At 38.7% G+C, this 26777-nt stretch overlaps 1 protein-coding gene across 3 annotated transcripts in view; it reads left to right on the top strand.

The window, feature by feature from the left end:
• DPP8 (dipeptidyl peptidase 8) overlaps nucleotides 1–26777 on the top strand; it is a 64883-nt gene that overhangs the window by 25858 nt on the left and 12248 nt on the right. For all 3 annotated transcript variants that reach the window (XM_059180828.1, XM_059180829.1, XM_059180831.1), the window contains exons 7-16: nucleotides 3646–3756; nucleotides 5591–5719; nucleotides 6284–6345; nucleotides 8486–8586; nucleotides 9252–9429; nucleotides 10236–10395; nucleotides 15038–15117; nucleotides 18073–18225; nucleotides 18888–19023; nucleotides 20293–20438. In XM_059180828.1, the coding sequence (XP_059036811.1) occupies nucleotides 3646–3756; nucleotides 5591–5719; nucleotides 6284–6345; nucleotides 8486–8586; nucleotides 9252–9429; nucleotides 10236–10395; nucleotides 15038–15117; nucleotides 18073–18225; nucleotides 18888–19023; nucleotides 20293–20438 (1256 nt within the window). The remainder of the gene's footprint in view (nucleotides 1–3645; nucleotides 3757–5590; nucleotides 5720–6283; nucleotides 6346–8485; nucleotides 8587–9251; nucleotides 9430–10235; nucleotides 10396–15037; nucleotides 15118–18072; nucleotides 18226–18887; nucleotides 19024–20292; nucleotides 20439–26777) is intronic.

Raw genomic sequence — 26777 nt, 5'->3', positions numbered from 1 at the left:
CTCCTTCCGCCTCTATCTCTTTCTTGACAGAATTTAAAGCAGAAAGCACCAGCACCCTGCAGGATGCTATATTATTGTTCTTACTATTATTTTCCTTTCTGTGCATATAGGTATGTGGTATGTTTATTATTTTCAAGATTAATGTACTTGTTAAAAATGCAGTCTAGGGGCTCCTGGGTGGCTCAGTCATGAAGCTTCTGCCTTCGGCTCAGGTCATGATCCCAGGGTCTTGGGATTGAGCCCCACAAGGGGCTCGCTGCTCAGCGGGAAGCCTGCTTCTCCCTCTCCCACTCCCTCTGCTTGTGTTTCCCCTCTTGCTGTCTCAGTCAAATAAATAAAATCTTTAAAAAAAATTAAAAATAAAAATGCAGTCTAGAACCATTCCAGTTTGAATTCTAGATCTACCCATTTTGTACTTCTGTGACCTTGAGTAAGTTATTTAACCGATCTCTGTTTCTGTATCTAAAAAGGTGTGTCATTTATAGTGCTCTTATGAGGTTATAATGAGTTTATATTTGTGAAGTGTTTAGGATGGTGTCTGAAACCTAGTAAGAGTGATGTGTTTAAGTAGAAAGATAGGTACAGAGTAAGCATCTTCACTCTTAACTCTGCTTACAGTAAGTTTCCAAGTGAAAGTCTGCTTTCTGATGGGGTTAGTCAGTGAACATGTGCAAGTGTTTCCTTTCTGCCTAGTATGAAAAGGAATGTGAAAGTAATATAGTACCAGCCTCCACTCTCAAATGATATATTGACCTATCAGAAGAACAAAGCGATACCTTTTATTCATGTAATAAATAACTCTTAATAATTGAAGTCTATAGTAAGTGAAAGGGAGATAGAAATGAGTGGTTCTCACATCCGAAAGAGAACAAATATGAAACAATATGGTGGGTATAACTTTGGGGTAGTTGAAAGATCCAAGAAAACCGAACACTGGTTTTGCCTATATCATTAATTCCAAAATTCAAGAAACTTTTAAAAACTGAGCTTAGGGGGTGCCTGGGTGGCTCAGTGGGTTAAAGCCTTTGTCTTCGGCTCAGGTCATGATCTCGGGGTCCTGGAATCGAGCCCCGCATTGGGCTCTCTGCTCAGCGGGGAGCCTGCTTCCCCCTCTCTCTGTCTCCTTGTGATTTGTCTGTCCAAATAAATAAATAAAATCTTAAAAAAAAAAAAAAAAAACTGAGCTTAGTTTTCAGTAGCTGAGAGCTAAAACTTATTTGCTGGCAAAACCTGTCCTGAACTGACCTGAGGCTATTTATAATCTTAATCCTACTTAGTGGGTCTATTCATAAGTTTGCTGCAGGAATATTAGTGTATTCAGTTACAGGGTATTTGATTATCCTGCCAGAGATGTTACATAATTATTTGGTAGATACATGATACATATGAAAAATCCCCCAAATTCTGAGTTCCAAACACTTCTGGACTCAGAATTTTTGGAAAGGGGATTATTGAATCATGTTGCATATTTGTCTGACTATATAGAAAATACAGATAACCAAAAACAATACATTGATGCTTGTCTATAATATTGAAATCACTATGACATATTACAATACACCCATTAGAATGGCTAAAATGAAAAAGATTAAGAACACAAATGTTGGAGAGGAATTTTCACACGTGGCTAGTAAGAATATGAAATAATACAAATACTATGGAAAACTATGTGACAGTTTCTTATAAAGTTAAACACTCATCATACTATCCAGTCATTCCACTCCCAGGTCTTTATTCAAGAGAAAACATACACCCACAAAGACCCCTATACAAGAAAGATTATAGTATCTTTATTCATATCACCAATAACTGACAATGACGATAACAGCCCAGATACCATTAATAGGTGAATGGATTTTAAAAAACAAAACAAAATGTGGTATGCTCTGAAATATCATCCAGCAATAAACAGGAATGGATTGTTGATACATGTAACAATATTGGTGAATCTCAAAAAGCAGACAAAGTATGACTTCACTTATATAATACTCTAGAATATGCAGAACTAACCTCTAGTGACAGAAATCAGATGAATGTTTGCTTCTGGGGTGAGAATGGGTATTGACTGAGAAGAGGCAGGAGAAAACATTCTAGGTGTTGGAAATATCTTATGTCTTGATAGGGTGTGATTGGTTACACAAATACATACATTTTTCACAGATAGTACACCTAAAATTTTATTAATTATAAAACAGTTTTTTAAAAAAATGCTTCTCTGTAGTCTGTCTCATATTTGGAGAGAACTACATTTTGGTTTATGTCCCAGCACTTTTTAAAATGTATGTTTAACATTTTTATGAATGAAATTATAGTGTACATGCCATTTAGTAATAGGGCTATTTTAAATCCAAGTATATTACAAACATTTCTCCATGTCATGAAATCTTTTTTTTTTTTTTTTTAAGATTTTATTTATTTATTTGACAGAGAGAGATCATAAGTAGGCAGAGAGGCAGGTAGAGAGAGAGAGGAGGAAGCAGGCTCCCTGCCAAGCAGAGAGCCTGATGCGGGACTCGATCCCAAGTCCCTGAGATCATGACCTGAGCCGAAGGCAGAGGCTTAACCCACAGAGCCACCCAGGTGCCCATGAAATCTTTTTTTTTTTTTTAAGATTTTATTTATTTATTTGACACACAGAAAGTATGGGGGGAGAGTGTGTGTGTGTGTGTGTGTGCGCGCGCGTGCGCACACACGCACATGTCATAGAGCGCAGGCAGGGGGAGCAGCAGAGATAGAGGAAGAAGCAGGCTCCCTCCTGCGTAGGGAACCTGATACAGGGTTTGGTCCCAGGACCGTGGGATCATGACCTGAGCCAAAGGCAGATGCTTAACCAACTGAGCCGTTCAGGCAGCCTTCCATGTCATGAAATTTATAAAATTTATGACTTTGGGATGGGCTGGGGGGAGTATGTATTTATTTTTTTTCAAAGATTTCATTTGTTTATTTGTCAGAGGGAAAGTACAAGGGGAGCGACAGGCAGAAGGAAAAGCGGGCTCCCCACTGAGCAAGGAGCCGGAAGGGGGGCTCCATCCTAGGACCCTGAAGGCAGACTCGTAACTGACTGAGCCAGCTAGGCATCCTGGGAGGGTTATTTTTAAAGCAAGAGTTCCCTTCAAACTATTTACTGGAAAGTGTAAAACAGATAAAAGTTGACTGCAGGAAGGGGAGAGAGAAGAAGGATGAAGATTACATGATGTGTAAGAACCATTCTAGATCTAAAGTTGGACATCTCTGGGTAGAAGTTACAAATCACTGTGACCGTTTCCATGTATCCTTTTTCTCCATGATGTTAGTAGCTTAATGGGGGAAATAATAACTGACTTTTATGGAGCACGTATTTTGGTTCAGGCTTTGTTCTAAGTGCTTTATGTGAATTAACTCACTTGACCCTAATGATTCTTATTCCCATTTACAAATGGGACACTTCAGTGGAATGAGGTTGGTTGATTTGCACAAGTTCAGTCGGTTAGTACATGACGGAGCTCAGATTTATATCCAGTCCATTTGGCTCCAGACTTCCCCACAATACTACAGCTACATTTCATTATGCATGCAGATTTCATTCAGCATGCAAATCATTGTGCTTAGTACCTATGAAAAGTTAGAGAACTTCTTGTGATAATTTTGCTATTTATGTTTGTCTAGAGCTAGCCAACATGGAAGAAGATCCCAGATCAGCTGGAGTTGCTACCTTTGTTCTTCAAGAAGAATTTGATAGATATTCTGGCTACTGGTGGTGTCCAGAAGCTGAAACAAGTAAGGGGGTTCAAAATAATAGAAGTTAACTAAAATATTATGAGATTCAACTGCCAGTTAGTTAAGTGCTCGATGCTAAGTCCTGAATAGTAGATTATGAAGTCATGAAGATTGTATCCTATCAGTAGTTATTTAGAATATATAGGTTATATCCTACTATAATTAATTCTAATAAAAATAAAAAAGTAATTGTATTAATACCTCAGGTCTTTAACTCTTTTTGCCAGTCTTTCATGTAGAGGCTGGTGTTAGTGGCAGTATTGGTGACAAAATAAAAAGAAAATCCTATACCCAGTGCGTTGCAGTAAAAACGTAGGATTGACTGGAGTGCATAAATGTACGGCCAGATTAGTGTATGAATGGATCAGGAAAAAGGCACAAATTCCTCCCTTTTCTGCATGAATTCACAAGTATTTTATTGCCTGTGAAACAGCTTTCTCTGAAGATCCAGTTAGAAATTTGCTTTACATTTTAGCCTAATGTTTTGTACATGTATTGTATACAAAAACTAAAAACAAATCTTATGAAGCAATACTTACCTGTATGTGTAATGCACTCTGATATTGTATATTTTTTGTTCATTGTATATTTAAATGCTTGTTATTGCCCATTAATAGATTTCATGACATAACAATGGATTGCATTTTTTGTTTTTTTAAGTAAGCTCTTTGCCCAGTGTGGGGCTTGAATTCACAACCCCAAGATCAAAAGTTACTCACTTTACTCACTGAGCGCCCCAGCAGCTCCTATTTTGAACATTTCTCTGAGGGACCATGAAAAATACTTATTTTTAAGCCATGTCTTAGATTTGGATATTCAGTTTTATTTTTTATTTTTTATTTTTTTTTAAATATTTTATTTATTTATTTGACAGAGAGAGATCACAAGTAGGCAGAGAGGCAGGCAGAGAGAGAGAGAGGAGGAAGCAGGCTCCCTGCTGAGCAGAGAGCCCGATGCGGGACTCGATCCCAGGACCCTGAGATCATGACCTGAGCCAAAGGCAGCGGCCCAATCCACTGAGCCACCCAGGCGCCCCTCAGTTTTAAGATGTAAAATGTTTTGCCATAACTGTGTTTGTTAGAACAAGATTCTAACATGAATTAGAGAAACCATAAAAAGAAAGCTATATTCTGTTTAACTAGCATTTATATTCAGGGTGTCTGGGTGGCACAGTTGGATGGGTGTCTGACTCTGTTTCATTCAGCTCAGGTCGTGGTGTCTGTCGGGGTCATGGAATCGAGTCCACATCTGCTCTCACAGAGTCTCTTTGTGGCTCTCTTCCCCTCTCTTTCTGCCTCTCTCCCCTGCTCTTTCTCTTTCTCTCAAATAAATAAATAAATAATTTTTAAAAATAGCATTTATTTTGTTACAGGGAATATTATACATATAATTGAGTAATTTATTTTTCAACAAGGAATGCATTTTAAGGTATGCATGAACTGAAGTCCTAGGTGTGCTTACCCTGTTAAATATGTATAGGTACAGGGGCATCTGGCTGACTCAGTCAGTAGGGTATGTGACTCTTGAACTCCAGGTCATAAGTTCAAGCCCCATGTTGGGTGTGGAGCCTACTTAAATTAAAACAACCACCACCACTCCCCAAAAGATATAATTATCTTCAGGTTTTACCTTTCTTTAATGAGCAAAAGTGATTTAGTAGTAATTCACCTTCCTAGTGCAAAGACTAGCGAGACTTTGATATACAAAAGGCAGTGTTTTTTATACATAAATTATTTTTCACTATGGGAAATATACTACTAGAGGGAGTGGTCAGTTATGATTATTCTCTGGAATAATTATTCTAAATTTTCAATATTTAAATTCCTTTTAAAAGCTCCCAGTGGCAGCAAAATTCTAAGAATTCTATATGAAGAAAATGATGAATCTGAGGTGGAAATTATTCATGTTACATCCCCTATGTTGGAAACAAGGAGGGCAGATTCATTCCGTTATCCTAAAACAGGTACTTTATTCCATTGACATTTATATTCACTCATTTCTACTTTCCAAACAAGATTCTCTCTGTAGTCATCCAAAGGTATGGCCAAATTAGTCATTTACAGCCTTCGTAAAGATAGATTATTCATTAAGTGTCACTGAAGTAGATTTCTTAATCACAGGCTGATCTTACTTAATTCTTTTCAAAGGTTTGTAAGTGCACAAAGCTGGTTACTTCAAGACTGAAAAAAAAAAGAGGAGTTTTTTCTAGGAAACTAAGATTTTTAAGGGATTATGTTCATAATAAGTCAATGATTTTTTTCTATTTTGCTGTTTACATGTCAATTACAAAATGATACAGAATTTCTCTTACTTATTTTGTATTGACTCTTGATGTTTTTAAGCATATATATTTTTTTGATACCTATGTTGAGAATTATGAATTTGAATTGAATTTCTGAGATTCTTACACAGTGAGGCCCTGACTCTGCAATATTCCTGACTTAACTAAAGTATGAAAGGGATTGATCTGGCAAAATTAGTTTGAATAATTTTGATTATAGATTATTATTCATGTCTCTTTCTAAAGGCACAGCAAATCCAAAAGTCACCTTTAAGATGTCAGAAATAATAATTGATGCTGAAGGAAGGGTAAGTATAAAATGCCAAGTTGACTTTTTGTGCCAGGCTAGTAGATATCTTAGATACACTTTTTAATTTTTTAAACCCATTTAACTTGCTGAGATGTCTGTGGACCATGCTTTGGAAACTTTTTGCTGGTTCCCAAGATAGGAATATAGGGATATGCATATTTACCACGTCTTTCTAAAAGTTTTTCCTCTTTGCCATTGTTAATTTTCCAGATCAATATTTAAAAGACAGCATTCATTGACTAGTGACTCACCTTCTGTGTTGGATGTCCCACATTTCCCTTGTATTGCTGCTCTACATTTGGATAGTTAAATGCTTATAAGCTGAATGCACACAAGATTAATTAAAAAACAGTCTGGGTGGCTCAGTCGGTTAAGCTTCTGCCTTTTTTTAATTTTAATTTTAAGATTTTATTTATTTGTTTGACAGAGACACAGTGAGAGAGGGAACACAAGTTGGAGGGGAGTGGGAGAGGGAGAAGCAGGCTCTCCGCCAAGCAGGGAGCCTGATGCAGGCCCAATCCCAGGACCCTGAGATCATGACCTGAGCCAAAGGCAGACACAACAACAGAGCCCCGGAGGCACCCTTAAGCATCTAACTCTTGATCCCAGATCAGGTCTTGATCTCAGGGTGATGCGTCAGGTCCCACGCTGAGCTCCATGCTAGGTATGGAACCGAATTAACAAAACAATAAAAAACCCAGTCTTCTCTTCTAGACTTTAACAGCTTTATTGAGAGATAAGTCACATACAATACAGTTCACTCATTTAAAGTTTCGAATGGCTTTTAGTATATTCACAGAAGCCATCACCACAGTCAATTTTAGAACATTTTCATCATTTCATCATTCAACATTTCAGGAGAAACTCCACATCCTTTAATCATCACCTTCCAACCTTCCTGTGTCCCTTGGCACTTCATCCTAGTGAAGTGGTATGAAGTGGTATGTCATTGTGCCTTTGATTTGCATTTCCCTAGATTAATTCCATTGATCTACTTTCTGTCTGTAGATTTGTCTAATCTGGACACTTCATATAAATGGTATCATACAGTATCTAGTCTGGTTTCTTCCACTTAGCATCATATCTTCAAGCTCCATCTATGTTGCACCATGTATCAGCACTATCTTTCTTTTTTTTTTTAAGTTTGTGTTAATTTATTTAATCCTTGCACCCAACATGGGGCCTGAGATCAACGGTCACATGCTCTTCCGACTGAGCCAGCCAAGCGCCCCAGCACTTTCATGCTGCTTATCACCCAAAAATATTCCACTGTGTGGCTACACCACATTTTATTTACCCGCTTACCAGTTACAATTAGGGTGTTCCACCTTTTGGCTGTTGTGAATAATGCAACCATGAATCTGTGTGTGTTTTCACTTCTCTTGATAGATACCGAGAAGTGGAATTTTTCAGTCATATGATAGCTACATGTTTATTTACCCTTTTGAGGAACTGCCAGACTGTTTACCCAAAGTGGTTATACTATTTTACATTCCCATTGTGTGAGGTTTCCAATCTCTGCATCCTCATCAACACTTCTGTTGTTTGTCGTATTTATTATAGCCATCCTAGTAAGCTTGAAGTTGTATCTCATTGTGATTTTGACTTAAATTTTCCTGATGGCTAATGACATTGAGCATCTTTTCATGTGCTTATTGGCCATTTGCATATCTTCCTTGGAGAACTATCTATCCCTTTTTTTTTTTTAACTTACTTTTTGTGTTGGCTGGATTTTTAAAGGGAAAAGTTGCCATTTCACTAATATATTACACAAATCATATTTAGGCTAAAATGTTGGGAACTAGGGATTATTATTTTTCTTTCGTACTAGAGTCTAAATAAAGTGATTAAAACTTGTTTTTACCAGTTATTAGCAAGGGCTCTGTTAGTATATATAAACTCATGGGAAAAGACTTTTAGATTGTACTAATTCTTGTGCTTAGAACTTTTTTAGACACGAAGAGCTCACCAATGTAGGTAACCCACAACTTACTGCTGGTTTTGCTATATCTCTCATGCCTTTTTAAATACCTAAGTCTGAAAAAATGTCATGCTGTTAAAGATAATGATTAAGGTAGACTAGTATAAGTTACTGATATAAGTCTTCTGTAACTTGATTCCTTTTTTTTTTTTAATAGATTATCGATGTCATAGATAAGGAACTAATTCAACCTTTTGAGATTCTGTTTGAAGGAGTTGAATATATTGCCAGAGCTGGATGGACTCCAGAGGGAAAATAGTGCGTATGTTAAATTGTCACTCTTTTACAAGTAATTTAGAATCCAGAACTTTAGAAATGTTTGTTACTAGGCCTGTCCTTCAGTTGAAGATGCCTTCACATGTAAATTTGCAGAGTAGTTATTTCTGCACAGAGAATTTCTCCTGAGCTAAGTGAGCTTGCAGATTTGTAATCTTGTAAGCATAGGAGCATTGCGTTTTTATTCATGGTTTCAGTACTTTCTGTGGTTAAATTGTATGACCTTAGGGCTTACATGTAAGGACGTCTGTATTTTGTTATTATATAATTTAAGCAAAATTTTTGTAGATTTTATGTGAAGGTGATTATATGTAGTTCCTAAGGTAGACAACAGGAGTTTCACAAGACTGCCAGTTGTTGACACTAAGGGGAGAAAACAATGTCATAGATCATACGTGGTTTTAGGAGTTTAAAGACAACCACTTTTTAAAAAACTCCACTCAAGCCTAACTGTAAAAAATAAGTATAGAAAAAGCTAATACTTTTAATTAGCCATTTGTAAGTGATAATTTAACATCTACCAAAGCAGTTCTTTAATTGTGATTACAGAAATAACGGATGGGTACTAGAGGAGAGAGTAGGGGAATATTCATTTTCTGAGAGATGGCTTTATTTTTGGTGCTTTTTTGTTTGTTTTGTTTAAATAGTGCTTGGTCCATTCTACTAGATCGCTCCCAAACTCGCCTACAGATAGTGTTGATCTCACCTGAATTATTTATCCCAGTAGAAGATGATGCCATGGAAAGACAGAGACTCATCGAGTCGGTGCCTGACTCTGTGACGCCACTAATTATCTATGAAGAAACCACAGACATCTGGATAAATGTATGTATGCTTTTCTGTACTTGGTTATATATTTTCTCAGAATGCTAAAGCAAGTGAAGTTTTATAGCAAACTATCAAAATGAGTCTTTTAAATTCAGAGTAAATATGAATATTATTTGCTTAGTTTGAACATTGTAAATCAAAATATTTGTAGATAGAAAGATGTCACTGAAATGACATCTCCCGGCTACAAATTTTCTCTTGTTCCCGGACACATCAGGTATTGAAAAACACCTCATCAGCGCCTCTGAGGAGGACCTGAGTGGAAATATAGAAGAGAATTTCTCTTTTAAGTTGGCAAACTATACCAAAATTTACCAGTTGGGAGTGAGTTTATCATTTTCTTAAACAAGATACAAAATAAATGAAGCCAGATCACTTCTTGGCTGAGTACAGGCTTTATATGATTCACCCTTCAACTTTTATAGTATTTCTCTTTGGAAAAGAAAAGTCATAAAATTTTGGATAAGAATAAGATTCTGTAATAAGATTTATATCATTAAACCTCATGCCATATTTCAAAGGATAATAGAGATAATGAGTAAGAAAACGCTTTTGGTCATATTTTTCTTTTTTCACCATTTGGGAATGTTTATTTCTCAGTGATGAAGTCTGTGACTAAAGTGAGATAAATCTGAAAGGACAAGATAGAATCTATATTGTAAATATACAGTACCCCTAGCACTAACAGTTACTTATGTTTCAGAATGTATTTATCAATTAATTCTTCTTTCTCTAGCTTAATTGAATTGTTTATGTAGTATTTTCATTAATGTGTATAGTAAATTAAGCTATTCATTTTACAGATCCATGACATCTTTCATGTTTTTCCCCAAAGTCATGAAGATGAAATTGAATTTATTTTTGCCTCTGAATGCAAAACAGGTTTCCGTCATTTATACAAAATCACATCCATTTTAAAGGAGAGCAAATACAAACGATCCAGTGGTGGGCTGCCTGCCCCAAGTAAGAAGTCCTTTCTTATTTAGAAAATACATCTGTTTGTTGGGGGCAGAAAGTGGGAGGGGCAGGATAATATAATGCCTCTTTTGTATACTTTATATACTCTATAAGCATCAGTACTTGCTTCATTAAATTTAATATGTAAGTGAAGCTAAAGTATAAATACATATGTGAAATTACAGGACAGTGTTCTTGATGGCTATATAAGAAACTATTGAGTAATCTCTGGGAAAGGAATTACTTATTTTTGCTTTCTACTTTTGCCTTGACTGTAATTTTTAATTTCCTTAAAGTGAGCCGAAGTCATATTTAGACTGAAAAGGCTGTTTTATTTTTATTTTTTTTTTCTAAGATTTTATTTATTTATTTGACAGAGAGAGAGAGATCACAAATAGGCAGAGAGACAGACAGAGAGAGAGATGAGGAGAAGCAGGCTCCCTGCTGAGCAAAGAGCCTAGTGTGGGACTCGATCCCAGATCCCTGGGATCATGACCTGAGCTGACGGCAGAGGCTTAACCCACTGAGCCACCCAGGTGCCCCTGAAAAGGCTGTTTTAAAATGTTATTTAGTTATTAGGTATTTTTACCTCCTAGTTTTGTTTTTGGTTTTTACATGCTGTGGCCTTTTTTAAGATTACTTATCAATGAGAGAGAGAGAGAGCATGAGTCAGGGAGAGGAGCAGAGGAAGAGGGAGAAGCAGCCTCCCCTCCGCTGAGCAGGGAGCCCAACATGGGGCTCCATCCCAGGACACTGAGATTATGACCTGAGCAAAAATTAAAAGTCAACTGCTTAACTGACTGAGCCACCCACGCGCCCCTCCTTTTTTTTTTCTTTTTTCTTTTCAATACTGTCTGCATCTACACTGAAGCTAATATTATAGCTCTTCAGATTGATACAATTATGTTGTCCAATTCTGCCCCTCAACCACTGGCAACTACTTTCTGTCTGTATGATTTTGACTATTCTAGATACTTCATATAATTGGGATTATACAGTATTTGCCCTTTTATGTCTATCCTCACTTTGCATAATACCCTCAAGTTTTATCCATGTCATAGTGCATGTGAAAATGTCCTTCCTTTTTAAGGCTAAATAAAAGCTCTATGTAGAGACAACGTTATGTCTTCCATTCATCTCTCTGCAGACACTTGGGTTCCTTCCACATTTTGGCTATTGTGACTAACGCTGCTATGAGCATGGGTGCACAGATACCTGTTTTGAGACCCTGCTTTCAGTTCTTTTGGGTGTATACCCAGAAGTGAAATTACTAGATCAAGTGGCAGTTCTATTTTTAATATTTTGAGGAACCACCATACTCTTTTCTGTGGCAGCTGCACCATTTTACATTCCTATTAGCAGTGCACAAGGGCTCCAGTTCATCAGCATCCTTGCCAACACCTGTTATTTTTCTGTGTGGTATGTTTGTTTGTGTGTTTGGATATAGCCATCCTAGTGAAGTGGTATGAAGTGGTATGTCATTGTGCCTTTGGTTTGCATTTCCCTAATGACTAGTAACATTGTGCATCTTTTCATTTGTCATTATCCATTTCTATGTCTTCTTTGGAGAAATGTCTGTTTGAATCCTTCGCCAACTTTGCAAAAACTTTGCATGTTTTTCTCAACAAGGCCTTTTAAATATCCTTCTTATTTGGGAAACGTGAGCTACATCTTAGGACTAACAAAATAAATACTGCCTATGACTCTGTTCCTTTCCTCGGCCTAATTTTTTTAAGGCAGACTGGATCTTGTATATCCAAAGCAAAGAATTTCTTCCTTGAGAGCCTTAGTTTAACTTGACCCTTAGTGTGACATTGCCCTTACCAGCTCCTCTATTGTTGATAAATTAAATTCGCTTAAGAAATTACAGAAATTTTAGTGCATGAGCAGCAGGGAAGGAGGAGAAACAGACTCCCCACTGAGCAGGGAACCCAATGCAGGACTCGCTACTAGGACCCTGGGATCGTGACCTGAGCCGAAGGGAGACGCTTAACCAACTGAGCCACCCAGGAACCCTCCAGAAATTTTAGTGATGAAGACGGTTCAAAGAGCTGTGAATAGTAATTAATTAACTAAAACAGTATTTGGGGAACAGTGACAAAATGTTGATTACTTAAAATTGTATAATTTAAAATTTGAAGAATGTAGGAAGTTAACATTCGTCTCTAAAGCCTGGCCTCTTTGTTCCTTCTCAGTGTCTCTTTCTGGGCCCCTCAGTTTATGTACCTCTTCTTTCCCTTCCACTCCTTTCTTCTTAGACTTTCTTGTTCCAAATCTTCCTTTTTCCTTGATACCACTTCATCTTCCTCTTCCGTCTTCTTCCTCAAGTGGCTATAATGTGAAACAATCAGTACTTGTTTCATATATATATCAAATAATACTTACATAGATTTCCTGGACATAAAATTTAAAGTACTAAGTTGAATTTTTATGTCTAAGAAAAAATAAATCAACTTCTTTAACCTTACAGAGACCCTAGTTAAGACTCCCATACCATCTCACCATCTCACCATCTCAGTCTGTCCCTGTCTATCTCTTCCCACAATGCTATTAGGCAAAGAGAAATGGTTTCCATTTTTTAACCTCCTGCTTCGGCCACCAGCCACCGAGAGAGTTGTCTTTACCCAGGCAGAATCTCTTAAAGACAAATGGGGCATGTTGGCATTTACCATGGTAATACCCAGTTTATTTTTGGCAGATGAGGAACAATTGTATAAAAATTTTTCTTTTGTGGCTTTTTAAGTAGTTCATTGCATTTCTAGAGAAAATGCCTTGTCAACCAACCCATTAGACTTCTAGGTCTAGGAATACAGTTGCTTTTGAGTTCTTTTCTCGCTTGGCCATTAGAATCTATTTTGCTGGGGCTCCTGGGTGGTTCAGTGGGTTGAGGGCTCTGCCTTTGGCTCAGGTCCTGGGATGGAGCCCCACATTGGGCTCTCTGCTCAGCGGTGAGCCTGCTTCCCCCGCCCCTCTCTGCCTGCATCTCTGCCTGCTTGTGATCTCTGTCTGTCAAATAAATAAAATCTTAAAAGAAAAAATAAGCTATTTTGCTGTTTTTACTTGATTTAGAGGGATCCTTCTACCATTATTCCATTGTATTGTGAAGACTCATAACTTGGAATTTTTTTAACTATAGACTTTTATTAAAGTAAGGTGAAATTCACATAACACTAAATTAACCACTTTATTTTTTTTTTTTTTAAAGATTTTATTTATTTATTTGACAGAGAGAGATCACAAGTAGACAGAGAGGCAGGCAGAGAGAGAGAGAGGAGGAAGCAGGCTCCCTGCTGAGCAGAGAGCCCGATGCGGGACTTGATCCCAGGACCCTGAGATCATGACCTGAGCCGAAGGCAGCGGCTTAACCCACTGAGCCACCCAGGCGCCCCTAAATTAACCACTTTAGAATAAACATTTTTTAACTTATTTATTTATTTATTTATAAACATATAATACATTTTTATCCCCAGGGGTACAGGTCTGCGAATCTCCAGGTTTACACACTTCACAGCACTCACCATAGCACATACCCTCCCCAATGTTCATAACCCCACCTCCCTTTTCCCAACCCCCCTCTCCCCATCAGCCCTCAGTTTGTTTTGTGAGATTTAAGAGTCACTTATGGTTTGTCTCCCTCCCAGTCCCAAGTTGTTTCATTTATAGAATAAACATTTTAAACAAACATTTTATTTTATTTTTTTTTAGAGATTTCTATATTTATGGTTGGGGAGGGTTCAATGGGGAGAGGGAGAGTGAGAATCTCAAGCCGACTCCCCACTGAGTGTGGAGCCTGTCTTGGGGCTCAGTCTCAACAGCCATGAGATCATGACCTGAACTGAAATCAAGAGTCTGAGGCCTATGGGGCGCCTGGGTGGCTCGGTGGGTTAAAGCCTCTGCCTTTGGCTCAGGTCATGATCCCAGGGTCCTGGAATCGAGCCCCGCATCGGACTCTCTGCTCAGCGGGGAGCCTGCTTCTCCCTCTCTCTCTGCCTGCTTCTCTGCCTACTTGTGATCTCTGTCTGTCAAATTAATAAATAAAATCTTAAAAAAAAAAAAATGCTGTTTAAAGAGTCTGAGGCCTAGCCGACTGAGCAACCCAGGCATCCCTTGAACAAACTTTTTTTTTTTTTATTTGACAGAGAGAGATCACAAGTAGACGGAGAGAGAGGTAGGCAGAGAGAGAGAGAGAGAGGGAAGCAGGCTCCCTGCTGAGCAGAGAGCCCGATGCGGGACTCGATCCAGAACCCTGAGATCATGACCTGAGCTGAAGGCAGCGGCTTAACCCACTGAGCCACCCAGGCACCCTGAACAAACATTTTTAAATGAATAGTGGCAGGGCACCTGCCTGGCTTAGGTGGTGGAGCATATGACTCTTAATGTCAGTGTCTTGAGTTCAAGCCTCATGTTGGGCATAGAGATTACTTTTTTATGAAAATTAAAACATTAAGAAAAATAAGATGAACAGTGGCATTTAGTACATTCCTACTGTTGTGCAGTCACCACCTATGTCTAGTTTCAAAACATTTTCATTATCCCAGATATAACTTGAATTGTTTAACGTAGAGTAATATTAGAGTAATATTCTTTGTTGTTTCATTTTCTTATAGTCTGATACAGAGTGCTGAATGATAACTATGTTTATCTTTAGGTGATTTCAAGTGTCCTGTCAAAGAGGAAATAGCAATTACCAGTGGTGAATGGGAAGTTCTCGGCCGGCATGGATCTAACGTATGCTCTTTTATTTTCCTGATATGTTTGGTCAACATTTGCTGTGTTTATGCAGTATAAAAAAGCTGTAGTACAACTTCATATGACCCCAGTGTTTTGACAATATTAAGTTAGGGCCTAGAAGAACTCAAGTTTTAGAAAGGAAGAATCTTAGTTTAAATTATAAATCACCCATTTTATAGCCCTGGTATTCAATGTGTTCTGGTTACTTAGGTTCACCATTTTCAAATATAGTGTTGCTGCTTAATAAGGAAAGGGCTGGTCCATATTTTCTGAGTCTGCCAAAGTTGTAAGTTGAGATATTGTTTGAAAATTATTTTTGTATCTCTCTTGGATGGCTCATGTCATTTCTACTTTAGAAATTGCATTTAACTACTTCTGAGGTAGTACTTCTCTTTCATTTACCTGTTTATCTTATCTCACAAATTTAAAGTTCTATCCAGCAACTTCAAAGAGTGGTGGACATATACACAGAGTGCAGGTTGATACGGAAAAGGAGGAAAACCCACCCTCTTTCCTCTTAGCATGCAGCTTTCTGTAGCAATTCAATGAAGTCTAATTATTTTTCCTTTTGCCTTTTATAGTACCTTGTGTTTTATTTGTACTTTCAGTTAGGTGGTCAGTTTCCTGAGAACTCTAAGAACTCCACCCTTTATGTGTGTGATACATTCAGTTAAGTTGATGTATATGCTACCAGGATTTAGGGAAGGCCTTTGATTTCCTCAAACTGATTTGGAGATTTATTAAAGGATTATGTGTACTGGCTGCTATAGAAGTCACTTGGTCCCCAAGATGGTAAAGGAGAAAAAGTGAAGATCTGGGCTTCAGGTTTGGTTTTATTGGTAAAAACTTTAGAATATCACAAGTAACCATTAAAGTCTAATGTCCACTGAGAGTCTCACATGGCCTTCTGGTTATATATCCAAATATATCTTTTCTATCTAAGGAAATTGGATGTTATTATCATTTGAGAACAGTCTTACTGTGGATAATAAAAAATTATACTATTGTAAAGTTCCTGCTGTGTAATGGTTGGATAATACTGAGGGAACCCACAGAATTGTATTTACATAGATCAGACTCTTATTTAGTTTTCTTCCCTTTTTTTCGGTCATGCTTACTTATGTAATATGTTTGTGTCTCCCTTTCTTACTCTTCCATATCCCCTCTATCCTCACCTTATTTTTTTATATATTTTATTTATTTATTTATTTATTTGACAAAGATCGCAAGTAGGCAGAGAGGCAGGCAGAGAGAGAGAGGAGGAAGCGGGCTCCCTGCTAAGCAGAGAACCCGATGCGGGGCTTGATCCCAGGACCCTGGGATCATGACCGGAACCGAAGGCAGAGGCTTTAACCCACTGAGCCACCCAGGTGCCCCTGGCCTTATTTTTTTTTAAGTTACATTTTCCTCTGCTTTTGCCAGTGACCTTATTCCCACCCAAAGATTTTGAATGGCAATAATTGGGTAAAGCTTTGAGCCTTTTAAGCCCATGTTCTCCTCAGTGTTGGAGAGTGGTTCTCAAAGTATGGTCCTTGGACCAGCTGCACAGCCTAAGCATCGCCTGGGAACATTTTAGAAACGTAAATTCTTGTGTCCACTCCAGACCCTCTGAATCAGAAATTCTGGTGGCAGAACCCAGCAGTTTGTTTAACAGACCTCTCAAGGTGATTCTGATACTTCTGTTTAATAAAAGTAGTCACTTGAAGTAAAGAAAGAACCTTTAAATCAGGGGAGAAATTAACCAGTAATTTCTCCAGTTTTGAAAGGTCAGCTGCTAGGTCAAGAGCAGAACCTATCCTAACCATTTGCGCAGATTGACACATGCCTGTGAAACTTCATGAATGTTTGTTCTGGCATTTCCTCTCCCTTGTATCCTTTCTGTATATGTCACTACTTAATCTCAACTGTGTTTCTTTCTATACCTGTGTGTGCTAAAATATAATTAATAATGAAGAAACAACTTCTTGGAGAAAATGTGGCATTTTAAAATACTTGCTTTTGGAAATGTATCTTTGTTTTCTTTGCTGTGTAAAAAAATTTGAATTTCATTAAACACTGTTTGAGTATACTGGTAGAAGATTTTTTAAAGGGACAATAAAAGCCATTTATTTAGACTCCTATAATTTGTGAAGAATATTAAATGACTTCAGCTGTGAGTTTACTTACAGTTTTTTTGAGTTCTGAATGAAGACTTAAAAGATTTTTTTTTAAGATTTTATTTATTAGACCCAGAGAGAGAGATCATAAGTAGGCAGAGAGGCAGGCAGAGAGAGAGGGGAAGCAGGCCCCCCGCCGAGCAGAGAGCCCGATGTGGGGCTCAATCCCAGGACCTGAGATCATGACCTGCGCCGAAAGCAGAGGCTCAACCCATTGAGCCACCCAGGTGCCCCAAGACTTAAAAGATTTTATCCATACTTATTTATAAACTATACCAGTATTAAAATTGTAATTGAGTTCTGTTACTTCCCAACCCCGTAGATAAAGTACTTTTGTAAGTTTGTAAAAAAAAAAAAGAAAAGAAAAACCAAAAAAAGTATTGCCTAAGATAATACTGCACTGAGAAATATGCAGGTTTCTAAAATTAGACTCTTATATATGCATGAATGGTTGACCTAAGCTGTGATATAGGTATGTTTTTTCCCTGTAAAGTGTTGTAATTTTAATGAAATAACTCTTGCATTTTAAGAAAAGCCCACATTTCAACCACATAGGAAACTAACAATAGCATGCAATTCAAATGTCCTTTTTCCTTGTGGACAAAATCTATTCTTAGGTAAAAGTCATAAGCAAAACCAGCTCAGGTTTATTAACATTGGTGGCAAAATTTTTTAAGAGGCACAAGTCAAAGGGTGACTCAAATGATTCTAAATAAAATTGGGAATTGTTTGTTGAATTACTAAGCTGGCCAGTGTCCTGCTAGCACTGATTTTTCTTTTTTTTTTCTTTTCACAGATCCAGGTTGATGAAGTCAGGAAGCTGGTATATTTTGAAGGCACCAAGGACTCTCCTTTGGAACATCACCTATACGTGGTCAGTTATGTAAACCCTGGAGAGGTGACAAGGCTGACCGACCGTGGCTATTCCCACTCTTGCTGCATCAGCCAGGTATTAAGTCCCTGTTGGAAAAGAGTTTCCTATCATATAAAAACCTTCTGCTCTTGACATACTCCTTTAGAATAATGTAAAAATCAGTGAAATTGGCCTGCTGAAGTCTGATCCTCTGAGGAAAAACTTTAAAAAGTCTACCTTTAGGGGCGCCTGGGTGGCTCAGTGGGTTAAAGCCTCTGCCTTCGGCTCAGGTCATGATCTCAGGGTCCTGGGATCGAGCCCCACGTTGGGCTCTCTACTCGGTGGGGAGCCTGCTTCCCCCACTCTCTCTGCCTTCCTCTCTGCCTACTTGTGATCTCTCTCTCTCTGTTAAAAAAAAAAAAAGTCTACCTTAAAAAAAAATTGTTTATTTGAGAGAAAGCCAGAGAGTGCACACAAGCAGGGGGGAGGGGCAGAGGAGAGTGAGAAGGAGGCTCTTAGCTGAGCAGGAAGCCCAATGTGGTGCTCTTGCAGGACCCTGAAATCATGACCTGAGCCTAAGGCTGACGCTAAACGAACTGAACCACCCAGGCGCCCCCAAAAAGTCTACTCTTAACTTCAGCATTGTATATGGACATAAATGGTCCAACTCTAACCGTACTCCTGCTCTAGCACCAGGACAGATGTAGCACCTTTTTATTTTTCCATGGGGAAAAAGTAATTGTTTCTCCTTTCTCTAGCATTGTGACTTCTTTATAAGTAAGTATAGTAACCAGAAGAACCCACACTGTGTGTCCCTTTACAAGCTGTCAAGTCCTGAAGATGACCCAACTTGCAAAACAAAGGAATTTTGGGCCACCATTTTGGATTCAGCAGGTACTCATTTTCCTGAACCCAATTTTATGCAGGATTTGTATATAAGTGCACTAAACCCATTTCATAGGTCCACATTTCTCAACTCTCACCACCACTTGGCCCTGAGCTTCTGAGTTCTGATTGATCCCACCCTTCCTGTTCTATCAACCACCAGATAAGATGGGTTACCTCCCATTCCAAGCAAGAGCAGGTTTTTGGAAGCCTTTTTGAAGTTTTTAAATTTCATTTTATTTTTTATTTAAGCAATCTTTACACCCATTGTGGGGCTCAAACTCATGACCCCTGGATCAGGAGTCACACGCTCTTCCAACTGAGCCAGCCAAATGCCCCTGGAGGGCTTTTTTGAAAATAAGAATAAAATAGTCACAATATCAGCTAAAAAATGATTTGTTCACATGTTTGGGTAATTTCCCAGCTAAACAGATGAAGAAAATGTACATGAAACTAATAAGACTGAGCAGGGAAGCTGCAGCTTCAGGGAATAACGAGCTGGTAGCTTTCTTAACTTTTTAAGCACTTACCGTGGCCATTTTAATAAAAGATAGAACACTTGTTCTATAGGGAGTGAATAGCACTGTGAATTACCTATTTTTTAAATGCTTGATTTCTTAAACAAAAAATGTTATGTATCAAATCCTTTTTCCTGTTAAGCATTTTCCTTCATGAATAGCTCCTGAGGGATTAACAAAGTAGTGCAAAACCACAGCGCATGTTCCAGTGTCCACAGGTAGATTTGTAATATGGTGATGATCTCTGCTTAGACTGTGACATCATCCAGTGTACAGAGACTTAGGACAGGTCTGTATAGCTTGTTAAACCAAATACTGATCATCACTTTCATTTTTTTCTGGGTCCTGGTTAGGCTTACTCTCTGGTGATCAGAAACAAATGTTTATTGAGCACCTGCTGTGAGCAAGTTAAACTGAGTTAAATTTGTGCTTCCAGTTTCTGGTCAGATATATGGCTTAACCATCATTAAGTTATATTGAACCAAGCACAAAGTGTTTGTATACTTCTGTATCTAAACACCTCCTAGGCTCTAAGGATTATTCAGATTATTGTGTACCTCTTGTTGAAATAATTTAATATAAATGTTCATTTAATTTTCTTTCTTAAAGATAAATGTTCTTGAGTAATTTCTTATCACCTGTAAGGGGGATGGTCATTTATTTGGGGGGGAGGGGAGTTGTGGGATCATGGTTTTTTGTCCTTGCTCTCAGATTGCAGAGAACTCCTTTTATGTACTTTTTTTTTGTTATCTCCTCATAGGTCCTCTTCCTGACTACACCCCTCCAGAGATTTTCTCTTTTGAAAGTACTACTGGATTTACATTGTATGGGATGCTGTACAAACCTCATGATCTACAGCCTGGAAAGAAATACCCCACTGTGCTGTTCATATATGGTGGTCCTCAGGTGGGTGTATTTCCTTATTTTATTTAATTTTCACTCCAGTATAGTTAATATATACTGTTATATTAGTTTCAGATATACAGTATAGTGATTCAGCAATTCTCTACATCACCCAGTGCCCATCATTACAGCTGCACTCCTTAATCCCCATCACTCATTTCGCCTGTCTTCCCACCTACCTTTGAGGTGGGCATATTTGTATATATACATGTGAGTGTGTTTAGGTGCTTTGTTTTTTAAATGTCTAGTCAGTTCAAGTTAAGAGCATTGTTGGGCCTCTGCTGTTACTGACTTTGGCTTGTGTTCTAATTCCTGTTTAGAAGTTGGGTTTTGTTACATGGCTAATTTATAAAGCAGTGTCAGTTTCTTAATTTACAGTAGGACTGTAACTGTCATGGGGAATGGAATATTCATGTCAGCAGATAAATACATTACCTTTTATGTAGAGAAGAAACTTGTTTGGGAAGTGAAATTAAGTAGTTAACTGTCTTGGTAAATAAAAAGAGTTTTTTGTTTTGTTTTGTTTTTAAAGATTTTATTTATTTATTTGACAGAGAGAGATCACAAACAGGCAGAGAGGCAGGCAGAGAGAGAGGAAGGGAAGCAGGCTTCCTTCTGAGCAGAGAGCCCGATGCGGGGCTCGATCCCAGGACCCTGAGATCATGACCTGAGCCCAAGGCAGCGGCTTAACCCACTGAGCCACCCAGGCGCCCCAATAAAAAGAGTTTTAATAGATATTTTCAGAAGACTTGGTAGCCTGAATTCCATCTCTTCATTCTAAGTCTGTATCTCTCAAGCAGACCAGAATACTTTTACCATCTCGGTAAGGCAACTGCTACAGTACCATTCAGCATTGTAAGAAATTTACACCTGAATTTTCCTTTTTCTTGATTAAATTTTAGCATGTGAATATTAAGTAAATCCTGTTGACTATCAGAGTAAGGTATTTGGGGTATGTGCATTCGTTAATTGGCACTTTTAAAAAATGTTTATTGATTATATTATCTTACTATTGGGGCCTTAAAGAAATAGAATATAGGGGGCGCATGGGTGGCTCAGTGGGTTAAAGCCTCAGCTTTCAGCTCAGGTCATGATCCCAGGGTCCTGGGATCGAGCCCCACGTTGGGCTCTCTGCTCTGCAGGAACCCTGCTTCCTCCCCTCGCTCTCTCTGCCTGCCTCTCTGCCTGCCCCTCTGCCTACTTGTGATTTCTCTCTCTCTGTCAAATAAATAAAATCTTTAAAAAAAAAAAAAAAAAAGAAAGAAATAGAATATAGTTATCCTGTTTTTATAATGCAGTTCTTGCCTCCATAAATATCCTTTATAATTATATCCAGTTAATATCTGGAAAGGTATCTGGATGCTAAGACATCCAAAAAGTAGGGATCCCTGGCTGGCTCAGTCAGCAGAGCACGTGACTTGATCTTGGGGTCATGAGTTCAAGCCCCACGTTGGGTGTAGTACTTTAAAAATAGAAAAGAAAAAGACATACAAAAAATAACATAAAAGCAAAATAACTGCATAAGCCACAAAATCTCAGCAATGACAGTCATAGATCAAGTTAAATCACTTTGCCATCGTTAATTGTGTTTTATAAACAAAACATGATTCACATTTGTATTATACTCATCTATACATAAATGATAAACAAAACTATAAATAGTCAAATTAGCCTTCTGTTAAAAACTTGAAGCCAAATCTTTGTAAACTTTAAAAAAAAAGTCTTGGGGTGCCTGCGTGGCTCATTTGGTTAAGTATTTGACTCTTGATTTTGGCTCAGATTGTGATCTGAGATTCATTAGTTTGAGCCCTAGCCCTCTACTTGCATAGTCTCTCTCTCAAATGAATAAATACTTAAAAAATAAAGGCTTAATACAAAGAAATTTAAGAAAGAAATTATAAGACACTCTCAGAAGCTTTACATGTTCTGGTATATTATTTTTATATTAAGGCTAAGTAAGTAAGAAGTGAGTAAGAAGGATGTTTCTCCTTTCCAGTGAAGAAATGATATATGATATATGTGACAAATACACTTTAAGACGAACTGGTTATGTGGATCTTTAAGACTAAAGGATTCCTTTACATTATTCCATGTTACTAATTATGTTTTAAAAGCCACAGCATGTGCCTAGATGGCTCAGTAGGTCAAGCATCTGCCTTCAGTTTAGGTCATGATCCCAGAGTCCTGATATTGAGCCTGCATCAGGCTTCCTGCTGGTTGGGGAACCTGCTTCTCCCTCCTCTTTTGCTGCTCCCCCTGCTCGTGCTCGCTCTCTCTTTCAAGTAAAAAAATAGTAAATAGGGCGCCTGGGTGGCTCAGTGGGTTAAAGCCTCTGCCTTCGGCCCAGGTCATGATCCCAGGGTCCTAGGATCGAGCTCCACATCAGGCTCTCTGCTCTGCGGGGAGCCTGCTTCCTCCTCTCTCTCTCTGCCTGCCTCTTTACCTACTTGTGATCTCTGTCTGTCAAATAAATAAAATCTTTAAAAAATAGTAATAAATAAAAATATTTTTTAAAAGGTTTTTTTATTTACTTGACATAGAGATAGAGGGCACAGTAGGCAGAGTAGCAGGCAGAAGGAGGGAGAAGCAGGCTCTGCTCAGCAGGGAGCCCGATGCAGGGCTTGATCCGAGGACCCTGGTAGTATGACCTGAGTCGAAGGCAGCTGCTTAACTGATGGAGCCACCCAGGCGCCCCTAAAAATAAATTTTTGATTAAATCTAATTATTAGTCCAAATCATGTTCCTTCTTGGTGTATATTCAGGTCAAAGTGGGAATCTACTGATTGGCAACAGTGTCACAATTTATAACATGAAGTGAATTACTTTGTCACTAAATGTAGCAATGTCTATAGTTGGACAAAAGTGAAATCCAAGAAAAGCCAATATATCTGATTAAAGTCATCTAGGGTTAGTTCTTTGAACTCTTTATTAATAACAGCTGTATGTTTTAAAATGTTTATTTAACAAATCCTTGTGATGTTTCGTATGTGCTCGACACTGTTTTATAAATACAAATGAACAAGAAAACGGGCTGAGTGATAGCAGGACACAGGTTTTGTAGAACTGGTACTGAAGGAGACTTCTGAATTCTCAGTGGCAAAGGCCATTATGTTTAAGTACCTTACTTCAGAAATAGCAGACCTCTGGCTGCAAAGGCATAAACACTCGCTCTTGGGGCACATGTTCATATCAGGCAGTTGGGCCAATTTTGTGTGTGAAAACAGGCAAAGAAGTGAAGTAGTTTTAAGATTTAATTATTTGAGGGGCTCCTGGGTGGCTCAGTGGGTTAAAGCCTCTGCTTTCGGCTTGGGTCATGATCCCAGGGTCCTGGGATCGAGCCCCATGTCGGGCTCTCTGCTCAGCAGGGAGCCTGCTTCCTCCTCTCTCTCTCTCTCTCTGCTTGCCTCTCTGCCTACTTGTGATCTCTCTCTGTCAAATAAATAAATAAAATCTTTAAAAAAAAAAAAGATTTGATTATTTGAGAGAGAGAGAGTGAGTTCGAGCACATGGGGCAGGGAGAGGAGAGGAGGGGGGCAGAGGGAGAGGAAGAGAGAGTCCTCAAGCAGACTCCCTGCTGAGCACAGAGCCAGACATGGGGCTTGGTCCAGGACCCTGAGACCAGGAGCTGAGCAGAAACCAAGAGTTGGACACCCAACGGACTGTGCCACCCGGAAGGGACCCGGAAGTTGTTTTCTTTAAATATTCATATTTGTCTTCTGTGCCTACTATTTCTTTTTTCAACTCCTTTCCTTTTTGCCCCTCCTCCCAAGAGAGAAAGGGAAAACACTGTTAACTATACTGGAATTAAAATTTTTTTAAAAAATTTAAAAAAAAAAAGAAAGGGAAGACATCATTCTCCTATCTCCATTTTTCATTCATTTATTCAGCAAAAAGTCATTGAGTTCCTATTATGTGACTATTGTTCTAGGCTGTGAGGATACCGTAGCAAACAAATCGGACTAATGTCCCACCCTCATGGAGTTTAATGAGGGAAATAATAAATGACTAGATATATATATAAATGATGTAACTTAATATAATGAAAGTGCTATGTATAATTATTGGGAAAGGGGATGGCAAAGAGACTAAAATGGGAGTTCTGGTAGGAAGTTCAGGGAAGGTCTTTGAGGGTATGTACGTAAGATGAGGAGTGAATCACCTTAAAGATCTGAGGGAAGAGCATTCCAGATGGAGGCAACAGTAAATGTCAAGGTCCTGGGATTAGAATCAAGTTGGTATAGCTGATAATAAGGTTAGAGTATAGTGCACAAGTAGAGATTGGGTATTAGGTAAGGTCAGAGAAATAGCCAAGGGCCAGATGATGTAAAATCTTAAAAGGCAATGGTAAGGATTTTAGAATAAGGTCTAAACTTTTTACCAGTTGGAGGGAGATAAGCTATAAAGTCTTATGTAATTTACATTTTAAAATCATCCCTCTGCTACTGTGTGAATAGACTGTAGGAGGACAAGAGTAGAAACAGGAAGACCAGTTTCGCAGTTGCTACAGAGGTACTGGATATCCAGAAATTCAAAAAGAGAAGATTCTTTCTCCCTCTGCCTACTGTTCCCCCTGCTTATGCCCTCTCTCTCTGTCTGACAAATAAGTAAATAAAATCTCTACATAAAAAGAGAAGATTCTTTACACATAGCATGCACAACCTAGTCTATCCTAATAAATGCTCAGTATGTATTTATTGTGTGAAGATGGTGTTGACTCTTATTTAAATTGCTGAATTGGTTTTCCTGTTAGTTTCAGCCAGGAAAAGAACTTTTCATTTTTAAGGCACCTGCGTGGCTCTGTCTCTTAATGTCCCACTCTTGGTTTTGGCTCAGGTCATGATCTCACAGTTGTGAGACTGAGCCCTGCTTTTAAGATAGAGCCCTGCATAGATCTCTGTGCTCAGGGGGGAGTCTGCTTTTGATTCTCTCTCTCCCTCTTCCTCTCTCCCCAACTCACTCTCTCTCTAAATAAATAAATTTTTAAAAAACAAAATAAGGGGCACCTGGGTGGCTCAGTGGGTTAAGCCTTTGCCTTCAGCTCAGGTCATGATCTTGGGGTCCTGGGATCAAGCCCCACATTGGGCTCTCTGCTCAGCAGGAAGCCTGCTTTCCCCTCTTTCTGCCTGCCTCCCTGCCTACTTGTGATCTCTGTCTGTCAAACAAATAAAATCTTTTTTAAAAAAACAGCAACATGAAAACTTCTTTCATTTTTGCCAGAATCTTCTTTGTCATTGTTTAATGTTTGTCTTCATTTCCACCAAACCCTAACCTTCTCTAAGTTTTTCTGTATTAATTAAAGTCCTCTGAGTGACTGGGTGGTTCAGTCATTAAGCATCTGCCTTCAGAGTCCTGGGATCAAGCCTCTCATTGGGCTCCCTGCTCTGCAGGAAGCCTGCTTCTCCCTCTCCCACTGCCCCTGCCGGTGGTGTTCCCTCTCTCATTGTGTCTCTCTCTATGTCAAATATATAAATAAAGTCCTCTTTTAGGGGCACCTGGCTGGCTCAAAAGAGCATGTGACTCTTGATCTCGGGGTCATGAGTTCAAGCTCCATGTTGGATGTAGAGATTACTTAAATAAAAAACTTTAAAAAAAGTAGTCCTCTTTTCTCTATTTTTGTTTTGTTTTGTTTGAAGATTTCATTTATTTATTTGACAGAGATCACAAGTAGGCTGAGAGGCAGGCAGAGAGAGAGAGAGAGAGAGAGAGGAGGAAGCAGGCTCCCCGCTGAGCAGAGAGCCTGATGTGGGACTCAATCCCAGGACCCTGAGACCATGACCTGAGCCAAAGGCAGCGGCCCAACCCACTGAGCCACCCAGGCGCCCCCTCTTTTCTCTAGTTTATTTCTGTTAAGGCACTAAACTTGTGTTTAGTTTCTCAGTCATTTTGAAGCATGATAGTGTGGTAAGTGGTTTAAGAATTATCCTACCTTTTGCACTGATTTGTATAACAGGAAAAAGGAAACTGAACTGGTCGCAGTATTTCATTAAAATATTAAATTTCTCTGCTACTGGTCAGGGACAACCCCAGAAGAGACTTGTAGGAAAGAAAAATGATCTTAATATCCTTGTCTCTGTCATTTGAATGACACACTTCTTCAGGGTAGCAATAATGATTTTAGTAACTTTTTTTTTTTTTTTAAGATTTTTATTTATTTACTTGAGAGAGAGAGATCACAAGTAGGCAGAGAGGCAGGCAGAGAGAGGTGAGGAAGCCGACTCACTGCTGAGCAGAGAGCCCAATGCGGGGCTCAATCCCAGGACCCTGGGATCATGACCTGAGCCAAAGGCAGAGGCTTAACCCACTGAGCCACCCAGGTGCCCCTTTAGTACCTTTTTCTATGGG

This window comes from Mustela lutreola, chromosome 7 (assembly GCF_030435805.1).
Source record: "Mustela lutreola isolate mMusLut2 chromosome 7, mMusLut2.pri, whole genome shotgun sequence".
NCBI lineage: Eukaryota > Metazoa > Chordata > Mammalia > Carnivora > Mustelidae > Mustela > Mustela lutreola.
Note: the sequence above shows the minus strand (reverse complement) of the source record. Positions and strands in the feature narration are given on the sequence as shown.